The sequence below is a fragment of the Bombus huntii genome, chromosome 16 (genome assembly GCF_024542735.1).
Source record: "Bombus huntii isolate Logan2020A chromosome 16, iyBomHunt1.1, whole genome shotgun sequence".
Classification (NCBI taxonomy): domain Eukaryota; kingdom Metazoa; phylum Arthropoda; class Insecta; order Hymenoptera; family Apidae; genus Bombus; species Bombus huntii.
In genome coordinates this window covers 7,674,894-7,700,390 of record NC_066253.1, presented here as the reverse complement: position 1 = coordinate 7,700,390, position 25,497 = coordinate 7,674,894, and the positions used below count along the sequence as shown (strand labels likewise).

The following is a 25,497-nucleotide window of genomic DNA, read 5'->3' as shown; positions in this document are numbered from 1 at the left end:
AGAGTGTGTGTGTAAGGGTTAGAGGGCGTCAAGGTCTTAGTTGAGACAAAAGACTGCCGTTAAAAGATTCTGGATAGTCGGTTGGCGACAAGCGTGCGTGCAAGACGTTCTTCAGAGAGTAATATAGATGTATAACTGTTGTGTGGGAAATATAGTAAATAATTTGTATTCCCAAATCCTCGAATTTCCTTAACAGATATACCAGGTAACATTGCATTAGCCGATCCACAGTTCCACCGAGCAGTTGAGGTAGACGGTTTCATTGGAGCACAACTATTTTAGGGCCTCCTTCACGAAGGAAGACTCGATCTAGCAGACAAAAACATGCAGTTGCGAAATACAGCATTAGGTTGGATCGTCACGGGTGATACAGGCACAAGGAAGCAACCATCCAAAGCAACTTGCAATGCGACACTGAAGACTCTTTACGAAGAAGTGAACAAATTCTGGAATGTAGAAGAAGTCTCTTCAAATAAAATTTTATCTCCAGAGGCACAAGCCTGTGAACTGAATTACGCGAATCACACCACTCGAGATTGGACGATACAATGTCTGCTTGTCATTTAAAATCAGCTAGGTGACACATACGGGTTAGCTCTAAAGAGGTTTCCTTCATTAGAGCGCTCGCTTCATCAGAAACCTACATACAGAGCACAATATCAAGAATTTTTGGGCGAATACAAACAATTGGGCCACATGTCTGAAATTCCAAATTATCCAAGAGATGGCTGTTATTTACCTCGTCATCCAGTCATCAGGGCGGACAGTGTCACGACCAAGGTGCACGTAGTCTTCGATGCTTCTGCCCGACCATCATCAGGAAAATCGTTAAATGATTTGTTAATGATAGCCCCTACCATCCCAGACGATTTATTCACCTTGATTATAAGATTCCGGACATACAAATACGTACTCGCTGCCAATATAGCGAAAATGTACCGGCAAATAAACATTCACCCGGAGGATCGGAGGTATCATAAAATTCTTTGGAGGGAAAACATAAACGACCCAATAAAAAAGTACAAATTAAATACAGTGACATACGGTACCGCACCCGCACCATACCTGGCAATACGTACTCTACAACAGCTGGCACAAGACGAAGAACAGAACTATCCGATAGGGGCACGGGCCTTGAAACGGGATTTTTATGTCGATGATCTGCTAACCGGGAAAACACTCTCGAGAAGGCAACTTTGTTACGGGATTAACTCATTAACATAACCATGAAAGGAGGATTCGAGCTCAGACAGTGGGTATCAGAGGAACAAAAATTAATACAGTCAATACGCATGACATCAGATGCGTCGGAACACCTCTTGCTAGACGACAAGGACAGCAAGAAGACATTGGGACTACAGTGGAAAGCTACACAAGATACTCTAGGCTACTCCTTAAAACAAGAAGCAAATGTGCACAAGGTAACAAAACGGACAATACTCTCGGGAGTAGCTCAACTTTTCGACCCATTAGGTCTACTAGGACCGGTAATAGTCCAGGCAAAATTGATATTGCAAGAGTTGCGGAAATGTCAAGTAGAGTGGGACGATGCTGTACCACACAACATTCGGGTAGCATGGTTAAAATTCCAAGAGCAGCTACGAAAAATTCACCAAGTTACCATTCCTACACGGGTCACTATAGAGAAGAGTATCATGTTACAAATACACGGAATCGCCGATGCCAATGAGCGAGCTTACGGAGCATGCATGTATCTCCGTAGCACAGACAACCAAAACAAGCATTGGAGCCATTTATTATGCTCAAAGTCCAGAGTAGCACCGCTGAAAACGCAATCCTTACCCAGATTGGAGTTTTGAGCGGCGGTGTTACTCATACAGTTATTCAGCAGCGTCACCTAGGCCTTACATCTTGCAGTTCAATCAAGCATCTTTTGGTCGGATTCAACAATAGTATTACATTGGATAAACACTCCACCTCACTCGCTTAAACCGTTTGTTGCAAATAAAGTCACCGAAATTCTTCAAAGTAGTAACGTAACTCAGTGGCGACATATATCATCAAAGGACCATGCGGTGGACATCTTATCTCGAGGAGTAGACATGGAAGACCCCGTACAACATAATATGTGATATCGTGGTCCGCATTGGTTAACTCAAGCCGAAACCACATGGCCAGCTGATGACTTACAGCCGATAGAAGTACCAGAGAAACGAAAGGTAACAACGCTAAAAACAACTACATCAACCCAAAGTCAGATACTGGAAAGATTTTCCTCGCTCCCACTACTCAAACGAGTCATTGCCTATTGCCTCAGATTTTATAACAACACTAGACAGCAGTCAAAACGCAGGGGAGACCTAACTGTAGAAGAACTACAGCAGGCAAGCAAGAGAATCATAGGCATGCTTCAAAAAATGGCATTCTCGAAAGAAATACACGACTTAGTTACTAAAGCAACAGCAACCACCTAGTTCTTGAAAAACATGAGCGTGCAGAGATACGAGAAAAACAATAAAGAACGCTAGAGCAGAAGGACGGTTTCGGGTTCAAGGAGCGATGACCGAGAGGTCAGAGTATGCGAGTTGAAAAGTGGGTGCGTTGCGAGAGTCAGAGTTGATCGAGACATCGAAGAGTAGAGTTGAGAGAGCTAATCGAGTCGTCGAAGAGTAGAGTCGTTGGAGTTGATCGAGTTGTCAGTGTTGCAGAGTCATTTAAGTTGCTAGTGAGAGAGAGGGAGAGAGAGAGAGAGAAAGAGAGAAAGAGAGAGAGAGTTAGATTCGTTGTGACGAGAGTTGCCAAATAACTGTAAAGTTATTTGAGATAGATACGAGTATCGCATTTAGTTTCAGTTAAACAAACATCGTTTTCCGTCCAATTAATACCTGTATATTCAATTCATTATTAATAAATTGTAAGTAATCGGGAAAAAATTTATATTTTAATTTCTACGACACTACAAGTGGGGGCTCGTCCGGGATTGAATAAGACAGAGAACGACACGTGTTAACGGAGCTATTCGTGCTACAGTAGAAAAAGAATAAAAAGGGCAAACGTTGAAGACGAACGATTGTCGGGTGAGGAGGATTTAATGCTGGAAGAGTTGAGGAGTAATCTCGCACAGATGAATTTGCCTATATCTGGTGCGAGGTCAGTGTTGGTTGCCAGGCTGAAGAGAGCATGTAGGGCTGGCCGATCTACTCCTTAGGAATCGAAGAGTGGCCAAGAACCAACAACCTAAGACCTAAGGAGCAGGCAGAGAGCAGAATGCAGTCAAGAGGGAAAGGCAGACCTCGAGAAGCTGAGGACGAAAGAGTTGAGAGCGCGCCTCGTTAGCTTGGGGTTAAAAGTAACGGGAAGAAAATCCGATCTACGCGCACGGCTACAGACGACCCTAGAAGGAAACGATGTATCGTTAGATGAAGAATACGACGACGAAAGCGAAGACGGGGAAGATAAAAAAGGCGTGCGAGAATACAGGAGAGGCGGTTTATCAGAACCGCGATGAGTATCATCAAAAGGTATGCGTTGGTTCAATATTGAGTCTCAAAGACGTAGAGAAATCATTAGAGAAATTCAGCGGGGATGATCTGCTGCTGTAAATCAGTGTGTAGAAGACTTCGAAGAAATGGCAGAAGTGTGGAGTTGGTCAGACGCCCACATGGTGGCCTACGCCAAGAAATAACTCGCAGGCTCCGCTCAAGCCTTCGTGCGACAAGAACGATGCACGAAGTCCTGGGCAGAGCTAAAAAAGGCGCTGAAGGATGAATTTGAGAATGTAGTAAGTGACCAGTAGATATATCGCGAGCTATCGCGTAGAAAGAAAAAAGCAGATGAGAGTCTGCAGCAATATATGCATCATATGTGCGGGATTGCAAAAGAAGGAAGGATTGATACACAATCCTTAATAGACTACATTATTCAAGGTATTCCCGACGAGGCCGCGAATAAGACTGTGTTATACGGAGCTAGGAGCATTGAACAACTAAAATAGCGTTTTAAGCGCTACGAGTCGATAAAAAGATATATGGAGGTGAGGACGAAATTCGAGGAGCCGAAAAATAGTAGAGTGAAGTCGATGGCAAAGCTGACTAAAACCGAAAGGAACAAGGAACCCAGTCGATCTGGAAATGCGAGGAAGGCGCGACGCTACAATTGCGGTGATGCGGAGCACGTGTGTGCAGAGAGTCCGAGTAAATCGAGAGGACCTAAGTGCTTCAAATGTAGGGAGTACAGACACGTCGCATCAAAGTGCGACAATCTGGGTGAGTTTTCAAAAAAAAATTTGTAGCGTGTTTCGATTGTTACAAACAAGGCGTGGTAAGGATGTCAAAATCGAAAATTTCGAACTGAGCGCGCTGATAGACACTGGTAGTGAGTTGATTCTAATGCGAGCAGATCAACATGGAAAAATCGGAGCGCCCGGATTAAGTCGGGAAATCATTGGATTTCGCGGTGTCGGTTCCGGAAGAAATTTTACGCTCGGGAAATTTTCGACGAATATTGTTATAGACAATGAGTCGTGCTGTATAACGATACACGTAGTTCCAGACACAGTGATGCAACATTCGTTTATTATTGGCGCAGACTTTTTGGACACTGTTGAAATAAGTATAGTAAATCCCGATGAGTGTCCGGAAGTCCTCAAAATAGATGTAGAGACACAGGCGAGTGAGGCAGATTTGACCCACGTTACGGACATGCAACATAGGCAGGCAATGGAAAATCTGATCCGAGATTATAGGCCACAGAAAACACGCGAAGTAGGAATCGAAATGAACGTGTTATTACAAGATGATCTTCCAGTTTACGAAAGGCCGCGAAGACTATCTCCACAAGACAAGGTCGAAGTCGATAAACAAATCAAAATGTGGCTGGAAGACGGAATAATACGCCAGTCACATTCCGATTATGCCAGTCCGATCATTTTAGTCAAAAAGAAAGATGGCTCGACTAGAATCTGTATCGATTACAGACAGCTAAATCGAAAAGTAGTGAAGGACAGATACCCGCTGCCCTTGAACGAAGACCAATTAGATTCGTTGCGCTGCTCGAGGGTATTCAGCATTCTGGATCTCAAGAACGGATTCTTTCATATTCCTGTTGGGGAAAGTAGTAGAAAGCATACGGCATTCGTAGTCCCCACGGGCCAGGATGAATTCCTTAAGATACCATTTGGATTATGTAATTTGTCAGCCGTCTTTCAGAAATTTATAAATGCGGTTTTTAAAGAGTTGATTGCGACGGGGGTTGTTCTAACGTACATGGACGATCTGACTGTGCCGTCGATTGACCTTTCGAGTGGAATTGAAAAGCTAAGATCGGTATTGCATGTCGCTAGCGAACACGAACTACTCATAAACTAGAATAGGTGTCGATTTCTACAGACAAGGATAGAATATTTGGGCTACATTGTCGAAGGCGGTAACGTTCAGCCATCGGAATGCAAAACCAGGGCTGTCGCTAATTTTTCGGAGCCTCGGTCCGCTAGAGATGTTCAGAGTTTCCTTGGTTTAACGGGATATTTTAGAAAGTTTGTGCCCCGATATTCTATCATTGCGAGACCATTGTCGAATCTGCTAAGAAAAGATGTTCTGTTCAGGTTCGAGTTGCGCGAGCGAGAAGCCTTTGTAAGGCTGAAAGCAGCGCTGAGCGAGAAACCGGTGTTGAAGCTGCACTGCGTGGGGGCGGAGACTCAGCTGCATACAGATGCGTGTAGTGTGGGATGCGGTGCAATTTTATTGCAACGCGACAGTGAGGACGGCGCTTTTCACCCTGTGTATTATTTGAGTGGAAAGACTTCGCCGGCTGAGGAGAAATACACCAGCTATGAGCTTGAAGTTCTGGCCATCGTGAAAGCGTTAAAGAAATTCCGTGTTTACCTGCTCGGTATTCCGTTCAAAATCGTTACAGATTGTCAGGCATTTGCATTAACAATGGAGAAAAGGGACTTGTGCGTACGTGTTGCGAGGTAGGCGATCCTTTTAGAGGAATTCGACTACAAGGTGGAGCATAGACCGGGGAGTAGTATGATGCATGTTGATGCGTTGAGTCGGAATCCGCTACCCGAGGTCATGCTGATACACGAGGACGAGCGAGGGATCGTTGCACGGCTAAGGAGAGCGCAGCTGCAAGAAGACGACCTGCGGCAGATCCGAGACACCATCGAACAACATGAGGCCGACGGGTACGACCTAAAGAACGGTATTTTATACCTAGATATAAGGGATACACCGTTATTGGTCGTGCCAAAGTCGATGCAAACTCAGGTGGTTCGACGAGCTCACGAACGCGGTCACTTTGGCACCACTAAAACAGAAGCGTTGTTAAGGAGGGATTATTGGTTCAGAGGAATGCGCGAGAAAGTGGAAAAGGTAGTGCGGAGTTGCATCGATTGTATTCTCGCGGAGAGAAAGCAAGGAAAACAGGAGGGGTTGCTAAATACCATCGACAAGGGAGAATTGCCGCTCGACACCTACCACGTCGACCACCTTGGACCCTCTACAAAAAAAAGTTATCGACATATCTTTGTATGGGTGGACGCGTTCACAAAGTTCGTCTAGTTGTATCCCACCAAGTCGACGGGTTCTTCCGAGGTTATTAGTCGCTTGAGGAAGCAGTCTGCGAATTTTGGCTATCCGAGGAGAATCATCTCCGATCGCGGGACAGCATTCACGGCCGGCGCCTTTGAAGACTTCTGCAATTAGGAAGGCATACAGCACGTTGGGACTACAATTGGGATCCCGCGGGCAAACGGTCAAGTAGAAAGAGTGAACCGGACGCTTATTCCACTGCTGACGGAGCTATCTGCGCCAACGCCGCACAAGTGGTTCAAACACCTGGAGACAGCGCACAGGTATTTAAATGCAACTCTCAATGTAAGTACGAACGCTGGTCCGTTCCAGTTGTTATTCGGAACACGAATAAGGATGCGAGACGATCTACAGATCAGGCAGCTAATCGAGGACGAACAGGCCGCGGTGTTCCAAGAGGAACGAGATCAGTTTCGTGCAGACGCAAAGAGACGGGTCGAGGAGATCCAAGCCCGAATCAAGCGGACGTATAACAAGAGATGCAAGAAGGCGACAGCATACAGGACGGGAGATCTAGTGGCGATCGAGAGGACGCAGGGCGGTCCCGGGCTGAAGCTGCATCCGAAGCTTCTTGGACCGTATCGGGTGGTAAGATTCCTGCGAAATGACCGATAGATAGTGCAGTGAGAGGGCAAGCACGAAGGGCCACGTACAACTACCACGGCAGTCGATCACATGAAACGGTGGAATGTTGACGATAGTGATGTAAGTGCGAGTAGCGATGATGAGCACATCTGAGGGCAGATGTGATTGTCAGGAAAGGCCGAATGTAGTATCGTAAAAGAAAAGAGTTTGATTAGAGATCGGTTGAAAATAGAAAAAACCGTGTCATCGTCCGTCGGTAGTTAGTTTATATTGAAGAGCGCCTATGTGACTAAAGTCGCCTAGTTCTTGCAAAACATGAGCGTGCAGAGATACGAGAAAAACAATAAAAAGCCCTAGAGCAGAAGAACGGTTACGGGTTCAAGGAGCGATAACCGAGAGGTCAGAGTATGCGAGTCGAAAATTGAGTGTGTTGCGAGAGTCAGAGTTGATCGAGACATCGAAGAGTAGAGTTGAGAGAGCTAATCGAGTCGTCGAAGAGTAGAGTCGTTGGAGTTGATCGAGTTGTCAGTGTTGCAGAGTCATTTAAGTTGCTAGTGAGAGAGAGGGAGAGAGAGAGAAAGAGAGAGAGAGGGAGAGAGAGAGAGAGAGAGGGAGAGAGAGAGAAAGCGAGAGAGAGAGACAGAGAGAGAGAGAGAGTGTTAGATTCGTTGTGACGAGAGTTGCCAAATAAATGTAAAGTTATTTGAGATAAATACGAGTATCGCATTTAGTTTCAGTTAAACAAACATCGTTTTCTGTCCAATTAATACCTGTACATTCAATTCATTATTAATAAATTGTAACTAATCGGGAAAAAATTTATATTTTAATTTCCACGACACTACAAAACTATTATTATAAAAAAATTATAAATAAGCGATATGAACCCAAGAGATAGAAGAACCCAAAATGATCTTGAACATGAATAGGTTAAACTTTGTTTCAGGGCATCACTCTTTTCTGGTTATTGTTTGTACCTTCTAATGTTATTTCATGAATATGAAGATGAATATGAAAATGAAAAATAACAGTTTTGAGTTTAGCGATTCATTGTGTCACTAGTAATGATCAATATATAAATTGAGTTGGCAAAGACAATTTTTGGTATTTTGAACAGGAAGAAAAATATATATAGCCCAACCAATACTATAGCGAAAACATCCATAGTGTTGATAGAAATTAATGCTTTAAAGCTAATGTGACATAAGGACAAAGTGAACTATACACAATATATAGCTATATGGCATAGGAGTATGGGGTTTTCACTACTCAACAAGGATAGATAAAACACAAACACATTCCCAGAAAAGAATATTATACATGGTGAAATACCATGTAATGCCAGATTATGTGATTAGAAGCAAGAAGAATAGACTTGGAACGCAAAATAATAAAATGAGGCATAAACTATATGTTAAAACTGACAAACATGGGAGAACACATAATAGACAGAAAAACATTGGAAAAAGTTATACACACATGATAAACTCAAATAGAGTTATGCTGGGCTGACGTTAGGCAGGTTCGGCACGTTCGCCAGAACCCGGCTCCGCGTTTTGAGCGGGTCCGCGGTCTACGAAAATTACCCAATTAAAAAACGCCGATTTTGATTAACTTTATACAGAATGATGATATCATTAACAGATGCAAGACGTTACTTTAGTAGTGATGATTCAGTTTAAAGGAGTGAGAAAATTCATCAAAATTCAGTGTAACTCCATAAAGTCCTCATATCCTGGAAACTACTTTAGATAAAAAAAATCCAGGCGTTTTCAGAGAAATGTACTTTTTAGAGAAATTAAACTACATCAATAGTTTATTGCAAAAGTCATACATAATTACAGATTTTGTACTTTCATTGAATTTTTTGCCCCTTGAAAACGAATTATGGATGCGAAAAAATATTACTTGGATTTGTTTAAAAAACTCCTTAAAAAATAGAGATTGTAATATTGTTTAATATTCGTCTTATAAAAGATATATAATATATAACAGCATTCGTAGATAAATAATTCCTCGTTGTAAAATTTAAGTGTAGGATTTGAATGTGTATTCAGGCCCCGCAAGATTTTTGAACCCGTCTCCGCAAAAGGTTATGCCGGCCCTGGAGTTATGAAGCCAATGATACAGAAATAATAATAAATTTGAACTGAACAATAATAGAAGAAATAGCAAAGATACTTTCTGGAGAAAAGAAAGAAAGGATAGAATAATCTACCTATAGTGAAGTATATAAATATGCTAAAAATATAGAAAAATAATTAAATTTACTTACTTAGATATGACACTGCTAGTAATAACTAAAAGAATAATCAAAGTTAGAGTAGCAGGGAGACAAAAACGATCAGTGAATGCAGAAAACAGCATAAAATACAACACAGATGAAAACAAAATGTGTAATATGTTAATTCGACCAATCGCGGGGAGACGTAACCGCTAGGAGAGACGTCAACGGGAGTCGTAAATTCCCGTTACGATTATAACAATCGACACCACGAATTGATCGATCCCCTGATTTTCGTTGAGATAATAGGGGTGATTGAGTTTGTATAACACTGTGATTCACAGAATTATAAATTATATATTTTCAACACTTAGATTACACTGACGAGCATAGATAGATAGATAATCACTTATCGCACCAAGATAAGATATATATGCACGTTGGAGCAGGGCTCTTATAATTGGATTTAATGTATTAGTGGACGTAGCACTATAAGATATTTAGGAGAAGAAATGTATGCTCGACAATACCGAGACCGACTTTCGCGTTATGCTTAGACTGTCCCGATGGGCATTAGCGTTAGACATAGTAGTTGACTTTTCCAGCGATCTAGAAGAAGTGAAGTTGAATGACGATGCTGTGTCGGAGGAAAGCTAGTGATGGGTGTGTCTAGCGCACGGGACCATCGGATTTGTTCATGCCATTTTAGGTCAGGAAGTGAGGGCAGTATACATTCCTTCGGATTGGATATACGAAGGTTGGTGGATTAGGAAGGGTCTTAACCGCCCTCGATAGAAAGTTGCTAGTAGGAAGCATCGTGCGTGAGAAAAACTAACTTTCCCGTGTCAAGCCGTAGTAAACAATAGTCTTTAGAAACTGATTTAGAAAAAGACATTTGTTGGGTCTGAAGGACCTTAGCAGGTAAGTTACTCGTGTTTATGACGGGTGCTTACGGCTATTGAGGGTACGCCGTACGGAAGAGCGGACATCTGGTGTTCGTCTGGCCCGCGGTGTGTGACCTGAGCCAGGCAGAGAGTCGCTCGGCGTAACAAACATGTGTAAGAAGAATAAATTGGATATAGTATTCAGAATTTACAACAAAATTCATGAAAAAACTATAGGATGGTCATTTCCTTTTCTGACAAAGAAAAATAGTTATGAGGACTGACAAATTTTATCAAAAATTAAAAGCAGCATTAAGCTAAGATCATTTTACCATGGAGGAATAGCAATTCAGACAAATACATAAATTGTAATAATCTAAGAACAACTTAAAAACTTTGTTATGTTTGTTTTGTAGTAACCAACAAATTTAAAGACTTTTAACCTAAGAATAAATATGCTACAAATAATTTTGTGTAGAAATACACATAAATAATATTAAATAAATAGCATTTTTTATTGAAATGTGACAGTCTGTAATAAAAGACGAAGTAAAAAAAAAATAACTTTAACAAAGAAGATATCCATAAAAATTTATTCCTAAAAAATTTTGGCCGAGCAGATAAGTGAAATAAAAGTACAAAAAGCAACTAATATTACATGAAACATGTAATCTATTCTCTCAACATATATTTGCGGAGCGGTTTATTTTATATTTCATTTCCGAGCTTCTTCGTTTCCACCCAGTCATGGCAATTCAGAACTATTTTATGAAAATTAAGAATTTTCTATATCAAGCCATTTCATTTGCCAAACCTCATATATTTCTAGATTATTCGCACAGAATTAGTACAGCGCGCAAATTAGTACATTAAAAGGAAATAAGCGATACAGTAGCCCAAACAAACAAGAACAAAGGTTAAAATAAGAAATCAAAAATAGCAGTTACTATTCAAATTTGTATGAAAAGTCCTTGAGAAAGTAAATTCTTCTTTAAATGAAAGACGGTTATGTATATGAAAATCAAAAATGTAATGAAAATACAAAAAACATAAAAGAAGAAAACTGTATTTGATATTACGACTTACTTTTACATGTAGAATAATTTCCTTTCCAATTACTGTACTACCCCATCCATCCTAGAACAAACTTTTAGGTAAAAATTATTTATACAAAACTAATATGTATACGAATCTTTTAATTTTATAAAATTGTATGTTTAAAATATTTACCTTCGCTAAATCTCTTTTTACAGAAACTTTGCAGATCAAGTTTCTAATCAAATTTAATTCTCCACTTAGTACTCATTACCAAGTAATGCTTGGTAAATTCAAAAATTATAACGTTCAGTAAATTTTTATGCGATGTACACTCTACCTTGACTCAAATACGAAAGACGATTCAACAGTACTGAACTCTATGACGATGTGCTAGCGTGATATAATGACGACGATGAGGTAGCGTCGCTTGCTGATTGGTTATGCTTCAGGACTATAAGTGACACCTGTGTACGATCGTTGGGTAAACTGGTCACTTTGCGATATGTTTATGAAATCTAAACGCAATTCTTTCGCAATTTTAATAATTGTACTTCAATTTTAGGATTAATTAAACAAATATTTAATAATGATTTTAATACCGAAAATAACGATTATTATAGTGCGAAATTTTATGTGTAAATAGTATGTTAAAATATGTAAATGTATGTAAAATAAAATATATAAATGTGTGCATATGCAAAATATATTACATGTATGTGTATCTACATTCAAAATCCGTAACAGTTATACAATATTTTAGATTACGAATTTGATTTTAATCGTTCATTATGTTCTTTTATTACAATTTAGTTGTCAATTGCAAATCGATTCGTAAGATTCATAAGGGAAGGATCTTTTTACTGCAAATAGGCTAATGGAAGGTTTTTCTCTAAAATGAATTGCAAATAACAATTTTGAACCAAAACGGAAGATTAAATGTCTTTCCTAAACAAAGAAAAATGAGTAATGTATGAAAATCTAATAGCTAATAAAATTTTATACGTTATTCCTTATTGACTGTCGATATTAGACCTTGATATTTCGTGTTAGGTGTCCCTATCTCTGACATTCAATAACATAGAAAAACATTTGTTTAGAACTTTACATCCCCGAGAATGTTTCTAGTCCCATAATAAACCGATTTTGTAAACAAAATCTTATTTTTAAAATCACAGCCGCCACTAGAGACTGCGGAGCGCGGAACAAGTCTCTCTCTAACAAAATAATATTATTACACAGATGTATAGTATTACAAATTAGAAACGGAAAAGACATGTATCTCTGTAGCTCATAACTTTCTTTGACGAAAATATATTCCTATTCTAATTACAAAATTGTTAATTATAACAATAACAAAATAATGACTTGATGATTGAGTACATATTAACAAAAATACCTGTATCCGATATGTTTATTATTTTAAAACTTAGTGAAGTAGAATTATTTCATAAAGTTTATTATTCTTGCTTTGTTTCGTGTAAAATCAATAATTATATCTTTGTAATTTCAATTTTCACATAATATGTTCAAATTAAATAATCGATTAGATAGTCTTTCCTGATACATAGTAGTATGTATATAATCTTTAATTAATTTTAATCTAGAGAAAGTACGCTCCGCAGAAACGATTGAAATAATTAAAGTAACATAACTCCGCCTTTATGTTTTTTAGTGTTGTTATGTTATATAAAAATCTGAATGGTACATAATCATGCTCAATGCTCAATTTGTCTGAATCATTCTCCGACTGAAAATATTCCTTGATCAATAATAAGTCTAATGAATAATAAGTTTGATGAACAATGAAGTTAGGAGGGAGGGACGTGTACCTGACAGAGGTATGGAATGATTATATGACTCTCCTTAAAAACAAAGATTGTCTCGAGAAGTGGACATAGGAATATATAAGGGCAGTTTCATTTGGATTACGAGTTGGTTAGTTAGTTGTTGGACGAATTACTGATTGAGTTGTCGAGAAGTTACCCGAATCGAGTAGTACGTTGATACTTGTCCTCCCGTGGACCGTGGATTCGTTATCGAACCTGAATTCGTTGTCACCATCATCTCGAACTCCCTATGGCGAGTACTCGTAGCCTCTTGTAGTGTCCACATTCGTACTGATAAATATTATCTACATTCGTGACGGTAAAGTAAGTAAAGGTTCATAGATCGCCCCAAAATGCCAACCTGACACCGACATATATAATAATATAATATATATTAATATACCTATGTTTTAAGTATCTATACATCAGACGAATTGTCCCTTTCATAGCACCTCTCCTCAACGTTAAATAAAACAATTTCTTTCAAAATATGAACCGACTCCGGAGTGCACCAAAACAAACGATAAAAACAAATATGCAACGGCTAGGAAAACTTAGTACATACTTCCTGTTCTTTTATTAAAAACTCTCCAATTTTTCGAATTCTTCTACCATAAACTAATAACACAGATTGATGTAGTTACATATTACGATTGCGTGCGTTGTGCGTGTACAAGAAGAAATAGACCGTGGTATTTTTAACGTTCCTTTCCTTGCATTGCATTAATTACTGGGTTCACTTCATCGGAATTAAATCATAAGCGGCAATAGTTCTCAGGTATCGAATTTTCATTTTTGCGTTTTGAAGGAAAAAAAGAAATCCAACGTGCAAGGAAAAATGTCCGAACTTGTGATTGATTTTTTGGGAGTGATTTTGGACTCGTGTTTGAAAGATTATCTCATTAGGTTGTTTATATCACATAACTTGTGCTGTTTGGTTAGTTGGTTGGTAGACAAGTAATATCAGTTTTATGCATATAATTAATTTATGGTGTTACTAGTTTATTTAATCAACTATGTTATATTCGTTGTTTTCTATGATTTCAGTCGCGTTATCCTAAAAAGAAACTGGATTTGATTAGGAAAAGGAAATCAAGCTATTTATGTTTTTTCCATCCAAAAAATTTTACAACAACTAAAACGTACAATAATTAGTATAGTTTTACCTTCTTTATCTTTTTAACGTGGAAGTATTTAAATATTCACTTAAACCACGAATGGCATAATGGATTAGACGTATGTAATGAATATTCGGTATCGAGTTTGCTATATGTTAACAAATTTATTATGTCGTCATCCGTGGAATAAAAATTGGAATAAATATATGTCGGATTGGCACTGGGAGTAGGGTTATAAGCGTCAAATGAATCTTCTCGAGGATTAGCCATTGATACGGTACACACAGGCGTAGTTTATTGCAATGATAGAATTATTACAGTCTTGACAATTGATCACGGCGGTTCGGCACTCGCGACACTAGTGACGATGGTCTCGGGCTCAATAACGAATCCGCGGCCAACGGGATGACAACAGAACGTACTCACAAAGTCTAAGTCTGGTTAAAATGTGAAATAACCACTGATCGCGAAGACGTTACTTTTCAATCGATGAGATTGCGAGTGAGAGTGACTTTCCCGTCCCGATGATGCCACAGAGGAAAACTATATTGGGGTGTGTCTAAGGACACGAGATCATCGGATTCGTCGAGAAAAGCCTTCGTTCAGAAAGTAAGGGAAATTGGCGTTGCCGCTAATTGGTCAATCTCCATACCGGTGGTTAGAAAAAGATGCTAGCCGCCCTCGAGGGAAAGTTGCTAGTGGGAGACGCCGCTTGTTGAAAAATAGGTCTCCCCTATCTTCCCGTAGTTGGGACAAAGACCGTTTGTCTGTTTGAAGGACTTTAGTTGACTAAATCTTAAGATTTATAACGGGCCCTCGAGCTAGCTGAACATGTACTGCGGAGACGCATCGACATCTGGCAATCATCTTACTCGAAGAATAGGGTCTGCGTGTGGCGAGCCACGGGACAGAAACCGTTGGAATGTTTACTGTCGCGTGTCGCCACGAATATTTCTTTTAAGGAGAGCTATAGAATTACTCCATACCTTTGTTAGACAAAGCGTTCATCCCGTGACCGCGGCTACGTTCGGCGACTGACTGTCGCCTCGAGCCCAAGCTCATTATCACAACTCTCGAACAATTACAATCGGATTGAATAACTACAATTGTTCAATTACAGCTATAGTAGACTCTAGGTTACAATGTTGCGGGATTATCCAAAATTTCAAAGGCTCCGGTGTTCTTTCATCTCCGACATATAAATAGCCGTTTTGTGCAAACGGCGGCCATAGAGTGTCGAAATTAAAAACTACTGCAGGAATCAGTGCAATAGATGCATAGATAATTGGTGCGTTAAATCTATTGTGCAGTTCATGAATTATAGCGCGCAGTACTGGTGTATAATGTACATGACATTACACTTACGTGCTAGACAACAATTTATAAGTAGTACGTGATTCAGCAATAGTCTATTGACTTTCAAACAAGCGTACTTGGATGTATAACGAATAACCACTACATTGACATACGCTGTAATACTAAAAGTATATTTTTAACACGATGAACATGACCATAAATTATTAAGAAAAATAGGAAGAATTGGAAAAAATTTAAAAAAGCCAACACACCACACGGAGTTCCCAGGCGGTCACCCATCTAAGTACTATCCGTGCCTAGCGTTGCTTAACTTTCGTGATCGGACGAGAACGAGTACTTTTTTTTTAAAGATGTTTATTAAACCCAAGATAAAATTTTAAATACATTTTGGTATTCACAATAAACGGTGAATTTTTGTAATGATGTTTTAGGCAAAGGTACCGATACGCAACGGTACGACGTAGCCATGCTATAATATGTGTCGGCGCTTTACATTTTTCGTGTTTAATATAATTTTTGGGTTTAAGCCGCTGGGGGAGCGGAGCTTCTATGTGATTTTGTTTTTATTTGTTCTTTCTGTCCCGAAAACTTGGACGCAAAACAGGACGCTTCGATAGTATATTTTTGGGTGCTGTGAAATTTTGGGGAGGGGCGGGATGAGGGGGAGGGGGAGGGGGATGTTAAATAGGTTTTCTTTTAAAAGAAAGAGAATTACAATAATTACAATGTTTGCACCTGTGTTGTACGGGGGCAGAATTGAGTTTTATCGGTTTAATGGACTTTCTCTCTTATTTTATTATGGATTCAGTATCCACCAATATTTTTTTGTGTTTTTTCTATGTTTGTCTTTAGTGTCTTTCAGAGGGAGGGCCATGTTGTATCCCCACCTAGTGTCTACGGTCTGTCCATTTAAGTTTTCTTCGTAAAGTATAATTTTGAACCCTATTTTTCTTTTTATGTGATAGATTATTGGAATATTATTTAGTTCTGGAGGTAGTTTTTTTCGTCCAAGTATAGGAAAGCTTTTGGGGGGATGTAGCCTGTTGTCAGAGTGTTTTTGTAACATGCGTCGTTTGGAAATAAGCAACTGAAGATTAAACTGTTTTCTTTTATCTTTGCCGCTTGCGCGAAGTGGTTTCTTATTAGCTTTAGGATGTGACAGTCTATGCGGTGAATGTTGGCTAGGTCGTATATTATTTTGTTTTTTACATATTTTTTGAATCCGCTGTGTTCGGATCTGTAAGTACTCAAGCAAGCCCTGATGCATTTTCTTTCGAATATGCGAATTTTTTCCATTTGGGAGGCTGATATGTTGTACCAGATTGGGCAGCCGTAGGTTATGATCGGTCTGATTAGTGATAGCATAGTATTTTTACTTTGCTGTCGAGATGTTTGGAGTAGAATAGTTTTTTTATTTTCCAGAATGCTTTATTGGCCTTAGTAAGTTGAATTTCGGTGTGCTGCTTGTAGTTTAATTTATAGTTTATGCTTACTCCTAGGTATTTTACGCAGTTTTTGTGTGGTATGAGTGCCACTTTGTCTGTTTTTTCTCTTAGTTGGAATTTTTTGCAGTATTCTCTTTCTATTGGGCCGATTTCACTTGACTTGAGTCTAAACAGTATTCGCATTTGCTTATGTTGATTTTTAGTTTCCATGCGTGGTAATAGTCGTTTATTTTCTCAAAAAGTTCTTGGAGTTCCGTTTTCATTGTTTTGGTTTTGCGGCCTGTTACGTAGATGATTAGGTCATCTGCGAAGGCTATGGAGCATTTATGGGTGGATGTATTGAGATTAAAGAGATTTAATAAGTCACTGTTGTAAATACTGAAAAGTAACGGGGAATTTACTGTACCTTGTTATAAACCGTTTTTTATGGAGAATTCTTTGCTTGATGAGTGTGAACCTTCAGTCATTACGAATGTTCTGCTTGTGATCATGTCCCATACTATTTTAATCAGATATTTAGGAAAATTTTTCTTGATCAATTTGTATATGAAACCTGGAATCCAGATTGTGTCGAAAGCTTTTTCGAGGTCTATTAAGCAGGCGGCTACTCGTTGTTTTGCGTTTAGAGCCCAGCAGATGTCCGACGTATGTTTGTTTATTGCGTGAATTGTGGAATGTTTGTGCCGGAAGCCGAATTGATTCTCTGGGATTATGTCATTTTTTGTGCAGAAGGAGGTTAGGGGGTTGTTTATGATTATTTCAAATACTTTGCTTATGTTGGGGAAGGAGACTTATGGGTCGTAGGTTTGCGGGTAATGAGCCGTCTTTATCTTTTTTTGTAATAGCTATCAATTTAGCGTTTTTCCATTTTCTGGGGAAATATGTGTTGTTTAGAGCATTGTTGAAGCGTACTGTGTAGTACCATTTTATTAACTTTAATAATTTAGTTTAATAATTAATAATACAATCGAGTGCGATATATCTTAAAGCACGGTAGGACGCATAAACCCACGTCACAATTTTCACATTCATAGCGCAATAATGTTTTCTAAATTGATCTTCGCTTTCTATTTTGAAGTGATATTTTGAGGTTGAAGATATTAAAAAATTATAAGGATATGGGTCAGCATGTTAAGAAGAGCATCTAATAATGGTATATTTATTTCAACGGAAAGCAACAATTGATATCTGACACTAGCGTATCAAAAACAAAGACTGTATATTCTGTCTGTATATTGTTAACACTGTTATAAAACATTGCGAAGACAAAAAAAGTGCGAAGCAAGAAAAAGGTCATTTAGTTCAAACGGTGAGCAAATGAGTCAGTAAAGTGAGTCACTATAGTGTCGCGTCGTAATATAAGATAACATTCGCGAAAGCCATCATAATGGCGCATCGTACCTAAGAGATTAAATGAGAATTCCCGTATATTCTACGTTGTGCTTTATGGACAAATAATCTCACAATACATAGAATAACACATAGAATCGTCCATACATAGAGGCGTCCTTGACCCACTAAAAAACCGAGTACCGTTGGTTCGTCCCATGCCTCGCGGTTCTGTCACGCATTGTCAACATGTATTGTATATAGCTTAGGAATAGGATTTTATATGTGAAAACCATACGTTACATTGCGTTTATAGCATTAGAAACACAATACTTTTAAAAAAGTACAGTTCTAAAAAACTCGGAATGATTTCCCTTCTCATCAAGTGCCAGTACGATATGGATATCTAACGCGAACTACGTACACAGGTTGTCTGATTTTAACTTATAAATGCGAATTACTAGTAATCTGCTTGCCGTGTAAGAAAAATGTTGAGATAGGAATTTAATGGTTTCGCGGATGTAATTTGTTTTTTTTTTTTTTTTGTAAATAGACGCATACGGGACATATGAAGGTAACATATGTTTTCTTAAATGGAATCATATAATTTTTAATGCGCTAAAAATTATTAATCAATTCGTATCTAATTAGGTTTGCAGGTATTTCAACTTTTATTTTGTAAAATCTATCGCTTAAAATACAAGAGAAGACGTAAGGCACGACCTACATATTTGTTTTCCTTGCTCTCTATACAATACATTTTACAAAATGAAAGTTAAAATATCTATTGAATGAATAATTTTTCAATATGTATAGGATATTCATTTTTCATAAGAAATGTCGAAACGAATCAACTAGCGCATTAAAAATTATATAATTCTATTTAAGGAAACGCACATTACCTTCATATGATTCCTATGCGTCTATTTACAGAAAGACTAATTACAGCGAAACCATTAAATTCCTGTCTCAACATTTTTCTTACACGGCAAGCAGTTTACGAGCAATGTGCATTTATAGGCTAAATTCGGATACTCTGTATATCAGAATTCTAAAATCGGTAGTCTGCCGAATAAGGAATAACGAATAAAATCTAGTTATTATATAGAAAACTGCCGAGAACGTGGGTTTCGCTGATTTTTCACCATGTCAGAGAAATCGACGTTTTGAACAACTTTTTCCTTTGTATATTATCACTACTCGGCCTTACTTTGCGAGATCTTTGCGAAAATCTGTCGGTACCACCACTACAGTGAATGATACATATAATTTGTGTGTGTAGCACCGTATAATTTCACATTGTTTGTCAACTATTTTGCGCGGCCGGCGTTGATGTCCAGGTGACAGCGACCATTTCGTCCGAAACTCCGGCCAAGTCCGGAGCACCTTGAACTCTGTATGGTTCGGCCACCACCGCTAGGGCGACAGTGCTCTCCCGAATGGTTTGGTAGAGCAGGTCTTGCGCTCGTCCTGACCGTCCCAAATTGGTCTGAAGGATACGCATTTTCTCAGTCACCTAAGGTCATTGCTTCCACGGCTTCCTCCGTGCTAACCCCCTTGCTCCCGGGCTTAGGGTCGGGGGTTCCGTGCAAAGCCGAGCCCTTTTCGTTGCCACTTTCGACCGTGGATCCTCCTGTTTCTTTCTTCGGGGGGGGGGGGGGGGGCGCAGGCCGGCATGAAATATATAAACGAATATTGGACGAACTTGGGCATTCCACGGATCGTTCAAATTATAGCCGCTTGCAGAACTGCGTAATAAAAATTATTGTCATCAATCGTATGAGTTAAGTTTAGAATAATCTAAGTCTTTTAAATCCGGCTATCGTGAGGAGGCTGACCAGGTTTGTGTAATAAATAATAACATAATTAGTGTTTATATTAAGTTTTATATGTTATTGTCATTATTTCAAGTTAAATACATTTTAGCCAATACCAGCAATGATTCTTACAGTCTCGAATAAGCAGTTGTAAATAATTACTTATAATTAGATGCGGAAAGTATAGTTCAAAGACAAAAACCTCAATGTCTAATGGATGTAAATAAACAAATCGCCAAGCAACACGCCGAACACAGCGGCGAGCGTGCAGCTATGCTTGTGACTGTGTTAGAGATGTACATGTAGTGTTACCGACAATTTTTTACGAATATTTCGGAAACTAAAACCGTGCGGCGGTAAACTGCCAAGGATGAAGATGTAGAAAATGTTGATTTCTACAGCATATCATGGAAATTCAAGCTACCGGCAACTTCTTAACCCCTTCCCGTGCCATTTAGTTCGACGAAACTCGGGCCAAAGCGGTCGACATCGACGCGCGCTAAACAGACCAGACTCATGCTCGTAAACAGGAACTAACATTCAGACACGATCGTAACAGGCAAAAAAACAGTCCGCGAGCTCGGCTTGTTATGTTCACGTTTGGCCCAAGTATCTGGTCGCGAGTCAGACTCGCGATATTCATGTTTGAGCCAAAATCTTCATCGCGAGTTTGACTCGATAAAGTACGGGAAGGGGTTAAATAATTTATTATCTAAAATTTTATTCTTATTCTTATTCATTATTCATTAATGTTTTCTTCAGAAAAAACATTTTTTCGTCCGTTTTTTTTTAAATAACTGTGTTCGATACATTATAGAGAAACTTTTTATTCGTCTTTATAGAGCCCTCCATCTGGTAATCTTTACGTACGCTTATGTAGAGGACAACCCTGAAGTAATGCCGCATGATAGTCCCAGGGTTGAAATTACCCCAATTACCCCTCCTGTAACGGATAACGGGTTTTTAGTAGATATGGCGCTACCATCTTGCCGAGCCTGACATAACCCAGAGGTGCGGGCCTCTATATCTAATGCATTTTCTCCTGTTCGCGCGCGCGCAGAAAAGGACAGCATATACGTATATCCATAGAATTAAACTGTCTTTGTTGGTCGTGGATTTTTCAAAATTTTCAAATTATTTATAGCAGCATAAGAATAACTTTGTTTAAAAGACTATTACATTGGATGTGTGGCGGCACTCGAAAACAAATACCGCCACTCGACACTAACTTCTACCGGACGACGGTAGCGCAGTGGTTAACGTCTTAGGTTACGAACGGGTTCGAATCCCGCGCCCGTAATCCTATTTTTCTTCCACGCATCTAAATTAGAACAAAAATAGCACTACCCCAGCAGCGACATCTTCAGCCAGCAGCTACAATCATCAGGCACAACACTTACACCTCAAATTGGTGACCCCGACGTGATCGACAGCGAAAAGAGGTGTGCGACCGTGATATCGCTATCCGAGACTTCGATTATCGCGGATATAAGACGGTGGCAATCTAGATCTACCGCTACGACGCACACGGAACGGTCCTTCCTTTAACAAAACTCGACACCTCACCGCCGACTCACGCAAGCCGGTGACTGGATACGAGACGATGACCAAGCCAGGAATGATGTAGCCATTGCAAAGTTCATGGGCATCACCACCAGCATGTCATACTAAAAAGAGGAACAAAGGCCTACGAATAATTGAGATTTTTATTTACATTGAATTTGACAGTCAGTAAACAAACTATAATAAAAGATCATGATGAACAATTAAGATCGTATTTACAATGTAAAATATTGTACAATTGTTACATAGTTTGAATATATTTTGCACTTACATATTTTATGCACTTTGATATATAATATTTATATAAAAATCAGCAGCGTAATAGTGACAATTTTCAAGATGTAAAGTCGTTATTGTATTGTAGTAAAATTGAATATAATCGGCGCAGAGACATTTGCGCAGCGTATAGGATTCGCTTATAGTCCAGAAGCGTAGCCAATGAACAAGCAGTACGAATTTGTCTTTATTAGGGACGGTATTGTTCGACAGTCTTTCATATTCGGGACGCGGTAATGCGGTCATGCTACGGAATAATTACCTATTTAAACGTTACAATTTTTGTGTTTGGCAAGTGTTTGAGCAATTGGTAAGAAGTGCTAGTTGCTATATAAAATATAAAACCTGGTTATTCGAAAGTTGACTTGCAATTTTCTATAAAAAGGATTTATTCAGGATAAATACTTTATACTTGTAAATTTTATGAATTAAAAACTTTCTGTGAATTATTTTAATCTAATAACTTTGTTCTGTCTCTAGGGTGGGTCACACGGCAACCAGATAGATTATTCCACATGTGAAAGTAAGTCGTAGAAACCAATACAGTTTTCTTATTTATTTTTCTTTTTTGTTATTTTTATTATATTTTTCGTCTCTCATGTACTACTTGCATTCATACATTTATATTAACGCAAGAGTGTTGTTATACATAGTTATATTTTAGTTTTAATTAAACATATTGATTGTAATTTTTTATATAAATGTTAGATCGTTCTTCCTATTTTATTTTCTCTCGCTATAAAATGTTTTCGTCAAAGATAATGCTTATTCAGAACCAAAAATAAAGTCGGTCATCGATAATGGTTACTAATAACAGAACTTAACGTATAAATATTTCTATAATTGAATATTCATATAAAATAATGATGTTTTCGTTAATATTAATTATTCTTCGAATCTCGTATTGTATTTATTTGACAGATAGTAATTTTTTACGAAATTGTTTTAAAAATCCTCCTCTGATGCACTTCGTGATACATAAAGGAGCTTATTCGAGTAACACAATTCTTCATAAATTCCTTTCCATGCTGTTATGGTAAGTTTTTTTCCCTACTTATTTTTGATTATCTACTATTGCTGTATTATTTGCTATAATGTCTGCATTTTGATCGCAAAATTCATTGTTTCATTTAAGAAAAATAATTCAGTATATTCATTCGTTATCTTTCCTATTTATCAACCTAAAATTATGAATGTAAAAAAACAAACCCCAGTTCTCAGATTCTGTTGCATGTCATTACAATTAGATATGGATATGATTTGAATAATGTACCGGGTCTGATATCTACAAAATCGTCTAAAATTTTCAATTCTTATATGTATTTTATATGTAGATATTTTATTATACATAGAAACCTAACCTCAATATTTAACCAATGGCGAAACAATAAGCGGTAGAATATCTCACATGAGATTGATATTATCGGAAAAAGTTTTAACAAAAATTGTTTAGTTCGAAAGAAGACATCACATACGGTACAAATTACTTTTTTGTAGATCAGTAGTAGGGTTCCATTTCAACTTCATTTTTGCAAATGGAACCATATTTTGTTTAATACATTCATTGATCTATCTTTGTATTCGTTATCACAAAATTAAAAAGTACTGTTAGCTCACCAGATATCTTAACTTGAATTCGTCGTATGAAAGCTAGATAAGGACGCGAAACGGTACTTTTGTGTTTACGTTCTTCTTGTCTTTCGTTTGTTCCAGCGTAAACACAATGCCGCTTCGTGTTCTATGTTTATCTTTCATACGACAAATTAAACGTAAGGTATAATCTAAATTAACAATTTTTCGACGTAAATAAGTTAATACTTTTTTATATGCTATAAAACGTTACAATATCGGTTACACCACTGTTGTTTACTAAGCACGAGTTTCGACTGATTGGAGATAAAAAAGAATAGTAATAGAAACAAAGGCGCTAACCACTGCGCTGCCGTTGTCCGGTGTTAGTTAGTGTCGAGTGATGGTATTTGTGCTATCGAGTGCTGTCACAGTACTATCTGAAACACGAGGTGCGACTAACTCACCTTTCTTCTCCCACGTCATTTCAAAACTTATTGCCATATATAGTCGGATGTCTTTCTGATAAACACGTTCCTAATTTCATTCCTGCGTATCTTTGTCGAGGAATGAAATTCAGCAGAAAACCATTTTCTGTGCGTGAGAGTTGAGAAAGTGAGAGAAGAGGATTGCCAGTTTTGAATATGAAAATAGAAGCAATGTGCTGCACTTTACCGAAACTAAATGCTATTATTTTTAATTATTTTAAATATGATCTCAAATGTTAGGAAATAACGTAGTATACTATTAACGAAAAAATAATGCGTTACAGAAAACTTCCTGTATCGAGAGCTTCTCGAAACGAATTTCAAAGACCTAAAAATATCAACGGTCAAAGAAGAAATCGACAGACATGTAAAAAAATATAAGGAAAGGACGGCAACAAATCCAAACCAGCTGGCTATTGAAGCGAGCAAAACTCTCACAAAAAGGATACTAAAGAGAAAACACCTCATTGACCTCACTGAAGAAATAAAATAGAGCAACTGAAAAACAGTATCCCGCTTGGGGTAGCCATCCACATGTTAATTAGCAATAAAGCTAGAAGAATCTACCGAGTGTCTAGCTGGACAAATTACAAAGCACGTATTTTTTAATTATATGTAGTGAAAGATTTACGTGACAATGCAGTACAATGGAGTGAGCACAGTGAGCAGAGGAACGCGATTACTATGATTGTATGATGTTATTTACGTGATATCTAAAATTGTCAGAATGTAATAATATCTTCAGTTTTCAGAGCTGAAATAATTATGCAGCGCAATAAACTAAATAAATCGGCAAATAGTTCGAACAGGCAATACCTGGCGATGTAAAATTGTTATGATGAAATACCTAAGTATTTCAGAATATTGTGCAGAACTAAAGATAGCAAGGGCGTCCTGCTAGTAACGAATTAGGGCGTGAACAAACAAAGGCTATTATTTAAAAAATCCATCTGGTAATAATAATCCATCTGATCATAAGATCATTGGCAACAGAAATCGTGAATGTTTCTTCTTGAACAAAGCGTTCAACCACCAACTTTGTAGTGTTTCAAGCAGTTAAAATCCTGCAAGACTGTAAACGGTTGGAACTATCTTTCAAAGATGGTAGTAATATCATTTAGGAAATGAAAGCTACTTAACATAACATTTTATGCTAATTAATTAACCAGGGGATATCGTAAAACATGTACATGAAGATTTTCTTCCGAAGATTTCCTTTTGTTGAGGTTATTTGATGTGTAAACAGAGAAAACACGTGGATAAATTGTAAGGCAGAAAATATATTTAAATAGAAGTGTAATTATAAGTAAGAATACAATTTGAGCTGGTCTAGATCCGCACGCTAGCTGTGTTACCCAATAACTGAAAACCCCGAAGCCAACGTCGCCAGTCTACCGTTTATGGCCTGACTTCGTCGCAGTCTTTTGTCTACGCGCTGTCGATGGCTTCAGTGCTTGAGAAAAC

At 38.3% G+C, this 25,497-nt stretch overlaps 1 protein-coding gene across 1 annotated transcript; it reads left to right on the top strand.

The window, feature by feature from the left end:
• Window positions 1-324: 324 nt before the first annotated feature.
• On the top strand, window positions 325-1,224 carry LOC126874747 (uncharacterized). Its single transcript, XM_050637103.1, has 2 exons — window positions 325-502; window positions 578-1,224. Exons 1-2 carry the CDS (start codon window positions 325-327, stop codon window positions 1,222-1,224), a joined length of 825 nt encoding a protein of 274 aa, XP_050493060.1.
• Window positions 1,225-25,497: the final 24,273 nt, after the last annotated feature.

Excerpts from the sequence above, each read along its gene's own strand:
- LOC126874747 (XM_050637103.1), top strand. The coding sequence starts at position 325 with ATGCAGTTGCGAAATACAGCATTAGGTTGGATCGTCACGGGTGATACA. Across the intron at positions 503-577 it reads ATCTCCAGAGGCACAAGCCT|GTGACACATACGGGTTAGCT; the intron begins GTGAACTGAATT and ends AAAATCAGCTAG.